We start from the raw sequence: 12,887 nt of genomic DNA on the forward strand, positions 1-12,887 counted from the left end.
TTTGGCACGCAACACCAAAAGGAAGAGATTAGACTTTCTTTGGAGAGACTGAATAAACCCAGCATATCTCTACAAGAGTTAACATTGAAAACACACACAAACAAACCCTGCAGCCTGGAATCTGATAAAGATGACTAAAATTCCCCAGCAGACCAAACCATTTCAAAATGCAGCTCCACTGAATCCTCTGAGCAACAAAGCACAGTAGCTCTTACTGGATCCAAACCTGAGCTTGCCAAAGAATACTGACATCAGCCTACAGAAACAAACCCCTAGATTTCTCACTGAGTTGGTATTCCCAGCAAAATGCTTCCAAATTCTGAAGGAGACCAGTGTTACACAGCACATACACTCCAGTGCTTCAGCTAGAAAAGTCTTTCATCTGGAAGGCTTGGCAGTGTTTGAAATGTATTATTCAGTTATAAGTCAGAAAATCTCAGGCCTTAATTAGAAATGCCATATGCTCGCTTTCAAAAGACGCTAATGTCAAACTTCAAAATAGAACAGGGCAAAGAGAAGAGAATAAACAGCCTTAAAAACCTCTACTTTGTTTCCATTATAAAGACTATTTACAAATTCTAACCTCTTAGAGCATTAAGGTATAAGCTAAGAAATAAAAGATGTGATGGGAGGGATATTTAGATGTTTTTCTCTGAGTATTTCTACATTATTTTTTTCCATGTTCCATAGCATCTATAAGGCAGCAGAATTTGCCAAAGCATAATTTAATCCACCCTTACTCTGCTGGGATAGCACAGATGCCTTTTTCTAAATGTTCTGTGTATTTCTCCTTCTTCCTGGATTTACCGTGACCTCTCAGAGCCATCACCTGGGCAATAAAACTTTGTCAGAGCAAGTGGACAATGGAAGACATCTCAAGGGAGCAAACCTTGGGGTTGTGAATGTGTGCACATAAAGAAGCTTTAAGTCCAACCCCAGGGAACAGGAAATCTCAAAGGTTTTCTGCTTTGCTTTGAATTGCATCATGATTCACAAAACTCACAAAAAGGTCATGCCTCATGAATCAATTGCCTGAATTTAGAGCCTTTTTAAAGTAAGCCTGAAGGATCACACTCCCACAGCAAGCACTGCTCTGTATGGAATCAGCATGGAATAATACTCTGGGCTGGAAGAGATCTCTGGAGATCAGGTGGTCTGATCCACTCCAAGCTCTGGTTAGATCAGGTCTCTCCAGGATCTGAGTGAGAGGTGTGCTGGGTTTGGCTGGGAGCACCAAAAGGAACTTGGGACAGGAATCTGGAAGGGGACACAGCTGGAACAGATGACCTCAGCTGACCCAAGGGATGCTCCAGACCATAGGGCATCATGCTCAGCATGCAGGGCAGGAAGGAAACTTTGAGGTGATGCCATTCATCTTCCCAAGCTACTGTCACATATGATGGAACCCTCACAGAAGATTGGCAGTCTATGGATATACAGAATTTTGTCCGTTTATTCCAAGGATTTTACTGCTCTTTTGACTCAGCTCAAGCCTAATTTTTTCTATCCTGCAATTTATGCCATTTACTTTCTTTTCCCTCCTGAAAAATTTTAGCGCATCTCAAAAAGAAAAAAAAATCCCAAAACCTTAACTGTTATTGTTTCTTGTCCAGGACACTCTACTTATTTCCTCAAAGGACAAATTCTCCACACTTCTGCTCATTTTCCACTTTCTCCCCCAGTCTGTATTTTTTCTTGATAAGAGATGTTCAAACAAAATACTGAGGCATCCAGTGTTCAAACCAGAAGAATTGCACACTAACTAGCTAAGCAAATACCCCACAGGAAAAAAAAAACATACATAGAGGAACACAAAATCTTGGCCTGCTTCTCATCTCTTATTTTGATAGTCCAGGGTATCAAACAGAGGTCATGCTCAGAGAGTAACCCCAGTACCTAGGATAGCGCTAACAGGTGAGGCAAAGACTGTAAAAATACTTTAGGAAACCAACTCCGAACAAAGTCAGCAAAGAGGTTCCTCTCTCCCATCAGGGATTAACAGAATCAAATTTGTTTTTTGGCTTTCAGAAATAAATTCTGGTGAAGGACTCACACCAACAAAAACGGAGGTATTTAATGTGCTTGAAATTCATTTTTCATCTCCCCAGTTTTACAGTGAAAGGGTTGTTTTGTTTGGTTGGTTTAGGATGCTTGTTTTTTTCAGTGGGCCATTTTTTTGCATCACACTTCAAAATTTGGCTTTAAACAATACTTCCTTCAACCATATTTTACACCAATTATATAGCTATAGAGCAGCTTCCCTGAGTGGTTCAAGTCCTTCTTCAGGAAATTCTACTAGTCCATCTGAAATATGACAATAGCTCAAAAGTCAAACTCGTTTTTCAGTTAACAGAAACAAGGTGAAAAACTTGACAACAAAACAACTTACAGAGTTGTTTCAGAGATGCTAAGCATAGAAGTAAAAAAGTGAAGTACCTCATAAAATGTGTAGAAAATCTTCATGAATAAAGCAGATTAAAAAATGAACAGGTGAGATTTGAGCACTGATGTGAAAGAGAAAAGGGATATTTAATGTGTTTTAATTTAGAAGCTGTAACATGTGAAATAAAAAGAGTAGGTGGAACTGAAAAATAATATAGCTGGAGCAGTCTGAAGGAGAAGGAAGTCAGGTCTCTAAGATAAGTGGGAACAAAACTGGAATAATTCAAATATGAACAGTTTGATTTTTATGTAAGAGAAGAACAAACCTGAAGGAGGAGCTGAAGTTGGCAGCATATTATCAGAGCACAAGACACAGCGTTACTGACATGGAACCTTTCCATACATACAAGATAAAAGCATCGTGAGAAAGGCCACAAAAAGAGCAAATTTTCATTTATAAGGTAACAGGGAATTATAGAGCATGAACTATACTTCTGCCAGGGAGGATGAGAGTGAAACAAAGTTTAAGTCACGAAAGTCATTCTTGTATTAAATGAGGCAGATTTTCAGAAACATCCAACTTTTACCATTACAAAATATTCTGATGAACACAGAATGATTTCCAAATGCCTTCCAAGTAACTTATTTATGAAATTATAATCCTCAGTATATTCTCTTATTTAGAGGGAAGAGAAATAATCAAGAACAAAAAAATACAGTTTTAATGAATCTGAACTTGCATTGAATTCTGCTCACAAGAATTTTCTGCTTACCTTAGTTACATAACTAACTTGAAAAATTAATTTGGCAACTACTGAAGTACATGTAAAGAGAGCAAAATCAAAAAATAAAGGTAACAATTTTTCACTAAAAGCAAACCAGTAATAGAAAAACCCAGTATTTTGATTTTCATTCCTTTTTAGGAGTTATGTGATACACATTTTTCACTTAGAATCATTCAAATGAAACCTAATGCTGAAAAATCACAAAATTTCGATTACCTTTCAAAAGGCTGCAGATTTAATTGCTTCTTTATGCAACACAAAATCTGAATCCCAAACCCTGTATTTGATAACACAGAGAGGGTGGCACAGCATGCAGCTGGATGACCTCTGCCTTTCCCTCACTGCACACCATAATTCACTGTTTTCACATGTTAAGGACTGTGGAAAAAAATCTCCCAAAATACAACAAACTGTCCTGTTGGTTGTGTGCAATGGACAGCCAAAATGACCTTTTTCTTCTTAATACAACAAATTCTGCATTTTAAATCCTATCTTATATCCTCATATATATCTGATATGCCCTACCTTTAAAACACTTTGTTCTATGTCATATACTTTCAACACAGGCCCTGCATCACTGTCATATGAAATGACAATTATTTTTATATGTCCCAAAAATAAACCTTAACTGGGCATCCAAGAGATGATCCTCCCCTCATGTATTGCACATAAAATTGAGCCACCATGACATCTCTAAATTTGATGTACAAATGCTTAAAGCTGAATAAAAGAAAGTGCAGAAGAATTATTGCTTCAGTTCAGTAGTTTTGCTCCCACACAGATGACAAAGCCAACTAAATGCTGCACAGTGGAGGTAGTCTGGTAAACACAAACACGTTCCACATGTACCATGCTGTCTGATCCCTGACATCTCAGAGAACAGGCAAGGAAATAAAACTGGAGGTGTTGTCACAACTCTAGGGCAATGCATTAGTAATTTATCAATTTGTAGATTACAATCTACTTCCATCTTTGATATAATCAATGAGAAAAAAGATATATCAGTGTTAGAAACACTCAGAAGTTATGTGTTGCCTGGCATTTAAGGCAGCATGCCAGGCGCTTAGATTAGACATCACTTACACTCAAAAAATACCAGAAAGCTAATGATCAATACTAAAAAAAGTACCTCACACTGAGGTTAGAGAAGCTGTTGGTTAAAACCAGTCTTTTTAATAATCTTTATACAAAAGTGGTTAATTTTTTAATTACATGATATTGTGCAATTATCTAAGCAGTGGCAGCTTGAGGCCACCCAAAACTGATGACTGAAAAACGTGAGAAGATCCTTTAGCAATAGCAAGTTTGAATTCCGAATAAGCCAGCAGGATTGCAAATCCTTTTTCAAACTGATTACAGATAGACAAGGAAAGACAACCACTAATAAATAAAGCATCCAAATTATTCAAAATAATCAGCAATTGCTTCCAGACAAGATGAAAACACCAATTTATGCTCATTTTGTGTCTATTTTGTACCACAATCTGAACAGATTTTATGAAAGTTATAAAAAACCAAAAAGCCTGAGATCCAAGAAACAGAATTGACTATGATCCCACAGAGCTGAAACCTACCTTTAGTAGAAAATATCCTTTACTATCATTCTGCAAAAAAAAAAACCAAAGGCATCACCAGAATTCTCTGGAGCATTCATGAACCACAGGCCAGAATTAGGGAATCATGTTTTGCCTTGAACCTCACAAAGGAAGTGTGAGGAACAGATTTTATCAAAGAAAACATCCCTACCCACAGTGTTCCCACACACACCGCAGGAGTGTCGAGTGGACACTGGGGAAAAAGAGAGGGATAAAAGAGCTCAAGGTAAGTCACACTCCTTGGGTGTGTTCCACTTCCTGGAACAGAAAAAAAAACCTGAAAAACCCCCCAATTTTCCTTTTAATTGATAACCTTGCAAATACATTAAATACTTCTGCAACCCACAGAAGTGCTTCAAGTTCAAAACATTTCAAGTACTCACCTTGTAACACAAAGGCCATACTTGCATGAACAAATCTAAATACAACTGTAACTATCAACTGTAACCATGTTAAAAATAACAAGTCCTCCACAGTCAGTATTTTTCTATTTATTTAGGAAAGTATCACATGATCACATTCCTCCTAGCAGCACAATAACAGCTCCAGAAGTCAACTGAGTGCATTTATTTTATGATTTTTGAAGTTGTAAGGTGTAAAAATAATCCATTTTGGATTATTTTACAGACAGAGTCCATAAAATGACATCAGGCTTGTCAAGAATATTTTCTTTTCAATCGCTATTCTAAGTAGTGTCTGTATTTTAAAACTCTTTCCTTGTGGAACTACAGAAAGGGTTCTTGTCTGGAGATGGCTACTGGCCAAATGGCCTAATGAATTTAGGATTTGTGACATATTAGTTCATATTTATGGAGATGATAAAAAGACTCCAAGATAGATTTAACTGATCTTCTTCAGGACCCAACTTTGCTCTGCATTGGATTAATATAACAAACAGTTCCTGTGAAGTACACAAAGCTATTTTTAATTTGGATTAAAATGCAGAGTTGACTATTTCAACACTAGTCATGCAATTTTTCTCACACAATCACCCTCATTTGTTCACATCATAACCCCTATTTTATCACTAAATACTCAGTAGTTCTATTCACTCCTAAAACATCACCTCCTCTACTCCTTTGCCTTCCTGAGTACTGAAAAAGCCTCTACCCTCCCACAACACCTGACACACTTTTTAACTTCCTCTGGCTGATCATTTCTGATCATTCCGTATTGTCCACCTCTCCCCTCCTGTACACACCTTTTTGTGGAACCAGCACAACACCCCCAGAGCTTTCCTGAAACTTTGATGGTCCCTTGTTCTTTCATGTCTATTTTCAATGTCAATCCTCCACCATCTGAACTTCCACACTCCTGAAGTTCATTTTTCTATTGTCTATCTCTTTTTGTTCTTAGTGTTCAGACAGCTAATAGGAATAGGAAGATGAAAGTTTTACTTTCTTCAGTTTTTTATTTTTTCCCTCGGCAAACAAAACACAAATGGAAACAGTTCTGTGTTTCTGGAAGTCATTTTAGAGTGTTCCAGAAGCACCCCATAGCTCATGTTTAGAAGCTTTTTGGTAGGTAAGTCATCTTTTACCTGTTTCAGGATATCTCCTAAACATTCTGTGCTCACTCTGCAGCCAACTCACAGATGGCAACAAGAGCTCCTAACCAGACACCAGGGACGACAGAAAGGGTTAGCAAAAGTAGCTTCAACTCAGTAATAATCAGCTTAAAGAGTATTTTCTGGTTTTGAACAGAACTACTTCTTCATACAGTCATCCTTAACCTTCCAACTTCATCCTGACTCCAGAAGAAACTCAAATGGAGTTATCTAGTGTTCTCCTGAAATGTCAAGTTTCATTAAAAAAAAAAATCTAATAATTCAAATATTAGACCAAAAGGAAGGTCATCATTTCACAGTCTAAGCAAGCACTGCTGCTAAAAGCAGCCAACCTATTCATTCCTTTCTCCCTTTGTTATTTATTTCTGGGACTACATCTTCCTTTAAGTGCTTCTGCTGGAAAGCTATTTCCCCCAACCCTTAAGCTCACAAGTGCAGCCACTTCATCCTCTGCAGAACAATGCTACAATAAAATGCTTTCTGAGCTTTGCTTTTTCCAATACTGCAGTATCCACACCATCAGTTCTGGGCATGCTCTCACCTTGCTTAATTCTCCAAAAAGGAGAAAAAGGAGTTCAACCAACTGTGCTCTGCACCTGCTTACAAGGTTCTACTTAAGGTTAACAGTGAACTTTTCTGCATATTAATAAAAGTTGATACTTAAATCCACTTTATTTGAAACCTTTACAGAAAGGGTAAGAACTTCCTCATTATCCCATTTTATATTTTTAAAATTACATTTATAATTTAATAGAAAGCTTCTTATTAAGGAGTGTGCTTTACATCTTAGGCTTTAACAAGAGATTAAAATTATTTTTTAAATTATCACCTCCAAAGCAAGGAACCATAAGTGATTGGATTGCCAGAAATATCTATTACAATATTAGTAATTAAAAAACAAAAGTGAGGTTGACCTGAAATATCTCTAGGTAACAATTGCACAATCTTAGCAAAGGTCTTAATTTTTTATATAGCTGGTCACATGAAAAATCAAGCTAAAATGAGAAAAAGTATCAATAGCTAAGAATGCTATTTAGAGACTGTATGAGCTTCATTTCTACAAGCACTTGTTAAAAGACATTAGGCCTAACTTTAGTATAGAGATTATTTAAAATCATTTTTGGCAGGTACCATGTTTGGCCTCCCATTAAAACAAAAAGAAAAGAATATTGGAAAATGCCTTCTTTTTTATGACCATCTTTATTCATATACTCATGGCACAAGACATCCCAGTGAGCTGTGTGCATGCAGAGTACACAGGAATCAAATAGTGCATTCTTATACAGGAAAAATGCAATGTATAGTGCTTTTGAAATCAATTAAAGAATATTCTGTGGGCATATAAGGAAAAAGCAAAAAAGAAAAAATTAAAAAAGGAGAAAAGTAAAAAGAACCTATATAGCCAGGTAGCTATCACACTTAAGATTAAAAAAGAAAAAGCCTTCTTCCAAGGCCACGACAAGACATTGTAAACTCAAGGGGTTTTTTTCCATCATCATAATTAGTACCCTGAAAAGAAAAAAAAAAAAAAAAGAATGAAGAGATTTATTTAGAAAAACTGCAAATGACTCATTGAACCTGCATATCCTCCAGGATAAAGAACTTCTCAGCACAGAACTCTAAATGTGGTTTCCATGAGAACAGAGGCACATCATATTTTTAATGTCTTCTCTTAGGAAGTAATCTACATTTAAAATATGGAAACTAGCATTAGAGAACTAAACCAAAGTTAACTTAGGTTCATACTCCAGTGGAATACTTGTTCTCTGCAATAAGATAAAGCCACTCTGTAATAGTACCAAGAGGACAGTATGCATGTTGTTCCTAATTGCGCTGCATTCACCACATTCTGGAACAGCTGCATCCTTCCCAATAACTGCCATATTGGAAAAAAATATTTAATTATTTAAACTCTACCCTATCAAACAAGTTTAAGATCAATTTGGCTCTACAACTCACACATCCAGCAAGGAAAAGAACACCAACAGCTGAATTACACTACACTGATCCACAAGTTCCAAAAGCCAAATCTGAACTAATTCTTGCTGTGAACAGCAAAGCAATCCCAAATACCAAAGAAACAGAAGAAATCCTCTGGAGAAAACAGCATTTGTACTATTCAGAAGTAGCACCTGATACAAAGGGGGTACATCGCTGATCTGTGCCCATTCCCCTCCCTTTCAGGAATCAGATCAAAGAGCACCTGACTGGGGGGGTTTTGCAAGCTTGGTGTCACCTGGGATATGTAGAAGGGTTTACATATATGCGAGAATAACCACGCCTGCCTGCTCCAGCCTCTGTTAATCCCAGGGTTCTGACTCATATTGCACAAGCTAAAATCCAACACTTACCAATAACTAAGAATCAAGGAAGAATTTTTCCACAGTAGTGAGTGAGACTTTTTACAGTACTGACAGAAGAATGGCAGAGATCTGAAGAATAACTTGGTAAAAATAATCACAATTCCTGGTAGATCAGACATTCAGATCAAAAATGGCACAGGGAAAGCCTATTCTGAATGCTATGGGCTAATCCTCAGAGCACAAAGAGACAACAGTAGGCCAAGGGCCATCAAACAAACAACAAAACAAAAAATTCCACCCACCAAGAGGGAAAAAAACCCTAAAACTTCCAACAGTGGGAAATACACTGAGGTATGTTAGCTTTGGAACGGGCAGGCAAATACACTGGGTCCATGAACTGCAGCAATCTCCAACTGAACCAGGAGATATTTTAATAAACCCTAGATATAAGTGAGGGAAACTAAATCACATGTTAAGCAGTTAGGGGATGAGGAAATTCCCCATGTGAGCCTGGGAATTTTTTTTGTTTTTCTTTAAAAACAGGCATTTAAAACCTGCCATTTCAAGCCTAATTTCATGCTGTCCTCTTCAGTAGCACAGCACATTCTGACCAGAAGAAAACACCTTTGAAAAGCATTTTCTAACCTGCTGGCAGAGCACAGGTGCCTCAGCAACGCATTTGGAAGCACACAAAGATGGACACACATCATCTGCTGCTGCTATTAGAAGGCATCCAAACAATGGCTTGGTAAAAATACTATTACTCCTAATAAAAAAAAAAGTGGTAATTTTTTTGTCCAAAGCAGTTGTATTAAGAATTAATTGAGTACATTAACAGCAGAAATATAATAGTATACTATCCATGGAAACTGTAAGTGCTCATTTATCCTTACCTTCTTCTGCCTCATCTTCCTGGGATGACATAGGCCCTCCTCCACTTGTTGGGGTGACTAATTCTTCCTCTCTGGCAGATTCTCTTTGCAGGCTGACAACTTCATAAATTGCATCTCCAGCACTTGTGTGGCTTTTTCCTTCAGACTAAATGAAAATACGGATATGTATTAGGTTGAAAAATAAGGCTATACAATACTTTGGTCAGGACTGCCTCAGATTTCTTGCCTTGGCAAAAATAGATGGCAGCAAATGACAGTTCTGTTTCTCTCAGTTTTACAGGTAGAAAATATAAATAAAACTGCACTATTTCCAAAGTTGCCTCTTAACAACCATTTTCAGTATTGTTCAGAACAATGATTAAAAAAACCTGCCTATTTAAACAGCTATAATGAGATTAAGTCAAAGATAAATCTCAGCTAAAGAAAATAGAAGAGAACAAAGAGGAAAGACATTGGAGTAAGTGAAACAGGAACTGAATGCCTGAGGGGGGGAAAAGTAATTTTTTTTGTAGGTAAAGAAGAAAATGCAGAAAAAACAAAACCTCACCCTTCAGAAAAGCCTTAAATTGTGAAAATCTCTTTTTAGCTCTTTACTCACTAAAAACCAGGAAAATGTATCTTCAGCATAATACAATTTAAAATATACTCCTTCCAATGAGAAATGTAATGGAGTCCCATGGCAGGGGGTCTGGAACTAGATGATATTGAAGGTCCCTGTGAACCTACACCATCCCACAGTTCTATTACTTTCTTAAGAAAAATAAGCCAGTTAACTATAGTTTAAGCAGTTGCAAGATTTAAAATAAAAAGAAGATATGTTTTTCCTTTGAATTACAGTTATGAACACAGTTATTTTTCAGTGACACGCTGTGATGACTACATTTTTAGAGAATTGTATATAATTGTAAACTAATGATGGTATTAAATGAAGCAGCCCAAAATGCTGTGCTTTTGTTTCTTTGTGCATCTTGTCTAATCCATTAAAATAAGGTAATTATTGGAACATACTAAAATCATCAAATTATTCATGAAAAATAACACAGTTTCAGTTAGAGTACCCTCAACTTGGTTGGAAAACAAATATGATGAAGTTGAAAGGCTCCACAATACCTGCACAGGAGATATACACAAACTACTGACCAACACTTCCAATCTCAACCACCTGGTGAAATGATGCAAATGAGCAGCTTAAATAGGGACTGTTTTACTGACACAGTGTAAGTTATTTTATAGTGAGAAACCTTTCCTCATTTATTCTAGATTAAAAATTGAGACCCACTTCCCTTAAAGCAGAGGTTCCAATTATCAGCCAGTTTGCTGACTGAATCTCTCATCAAGTCAGCTTAATGAGTTTTGGGGTGTGGGCATGAATAGCCTGAACTCTAAAAATTAAGTAGGGTAACATTAGAGCTGTTATCCCTGTTTTATTCTCACATAACACCATTATTGAGTAATTACAAAGTACTTGGTTAAATCAATCAAGTATTGATAGCACTAATGTTATTAAGCATGGCTATCTATAGCTTTTATTTTTGAGAGAGTAAGGCATGAGATACTGTGGGTTTTGCTGTATGTTGAAATTATTACAAATCTTCAGCTCCTTGCACATGTTCTGGTTAACTGCAAGACCCACCTGTATAAAATGTAAAAAATTTGACTACTGGTTTCTCTGAGGCACAAACTCACCATTACAAGGACCATGTTCCAACAACGAAAATGTGCATGAGGAAAACAGTAAGACAGACAGAAAGAACAATCCTAAATGACACATTAACCTGCATTTCTGTCAGCTTTTAGCATTCTTTATACCTGAGCACACACCTTACCCATCTCAGTGCAGACTACTAAATGTGCCTGAATCCTTCCTCAGAAGGGTTATGATTTTTTTACAATCTACTTAATGCTCAACTGCCTTCCCAAGAAGTTCCCAAATGGCTGATCCCACTGCCATCTGCAGAGTTATTTCCCAAGGAGTAACAGTGCCCTGAGGTACAGGATCTTTCAAAGGTGTTGGCAGGAGCAGTTACTGCAATAGAACTGAGAATTGATGAAAAAACACTTGATACAAGTCACCCAAAGAGATCCTGGCAAACACAATCAGGACCTCATCTTGCAGAAGGATCACTAGGACTAAAAATATTTCTTTTTCAAAAATCTGCACAACAGACTCTGAATTTTGCAGCAGGAAGAAATGCACGTGTTTCTTCAGGGAAGACAGGAATGTGTATGTTTGTCACATTATAAGGGGTGAGAAAAAGAAAGCTTCCATATTACCCAATTAAAAATGGTACAGTTGCAAGTGATTTAAAAGGCAAGATGAACTGATAAGAGATAAGTATCACACAGCTGAGAACAGAATACTTATAAATGTATTTTCTTTAATGTCAAAAGGCAGATATTCTTATTTGCATGTAACAGTCAGCTTTCTCAGATTTTCTTATATTCCAAGTTGCTATGCTAATCTCTAGAAGAAATATAGAAACAACATTGCTTGAGATTTATTTACTCCCTAAGTGTTAAACACAGCAGCAATTTTCCCATGTAACATCAACACAGCTTGGTCTTTTCAGACCTATTGCTATGCTCCACAAAAAGACAGCAAATCAAACAGTCCCTTTAGGCTCAGTAAAATTAAATCCCTGCTCTTTGGTTCCATTAGCTAAAGATCGTGTACTGTGGGCATTGGAACAGTGGTGCAACCTGGCCTCTGCTCTTCACTTTTGGAGCCAATACCAAGACATCAGTCTGTGGAGAAAGGAGGTGAGCAGTGGCTGCAGGAGGATGCAGCTGCACAGCATTCTACAGTGAGTGGGCAGATGTACTCCTGTATGTACCTCAGCCAAGGCCAAAACCAGAAGGGACTTGAGCTACAATCATAACAGCCTCACTCTCTTACATCTCAGCATCATCACCTTTGTCTTTAATTGGCCACATTCTTACAGCCATCTGCCCTCATATTGTAAATGTCAGCAGCCCTTGGATTTTACAATGAACAATTATAGAGCCATTGCCCAGTTCCACCAGTCACGTGGACTTGCTTTAGTGATTGTAGAGAATTAAAGACAATTCAATAGGCAGGTTCAAAATACTTGAAGCCCACAAAACAATGACTTACAACTCATTACAATTCAGTTTACAAAGTGTGGTGGGTTAGGATTATTTCCTTCATAGTGGCTGTTTTGGGCTTCTGCTGGAAATGGTGTTGATAACATAAGGGAGTTTCAGCTCCTGCCCAGCAGCTGCTGACACAGAGTCAGGGCCACCCCACCAGCAAAAGGGCTTGAGGTGCACAGAAAGCTGGGAGGGGACACCGCCAGCACAGCTAACCCCAGCTGACTCAAGGGATGCTCCAGACCATATGG

At 37.5% G+C, this 12,887-nt stretch overlaps 1 protein-coding gene across 4 annotated transcripts in view; it reads right to left on the bottom strand.

Moving 5' to 3' along the window:
- The window catches only part of RABGAP1L (RAB GTPase activating protein 1 like), a 229,596-nt gene that overhangs the window by 183,466 nt on the left and 33,243 nt on the right, over positions 1-12,887 (bottom strand). For all 4 annotated transcript variants that reach the window (XM_064719782.1, XM_064719785.1, XM_064719784.1 and 1 more), the window contains one exon: positions 9,526-9,670. In XM_064719782.1, the coding sequence (XP_064575852.1) occupies positions 9,526-9,670 (145 nt within the window). The remainder of the gene's footprint in view (positions 1-9,525; positions 9,671-12,887) is intronic.

The sequence above is a fragment of the Zonotrichia leucophrys genome, chromosome 8, assembly GCF_028769735.1.
Source record: "Zonotrichia leucophrys gambelii isolate GWCS_2022_RI chromosome 8, RI_Zleu_2.0, whole genome shotgun sequence".
Lineage (NCBI taxonomy): Eukaryota > Metazoa > Chordata > Aves > Passeriformes > Passerellidae > Zonotrichia > Zonotrichia leucophrys.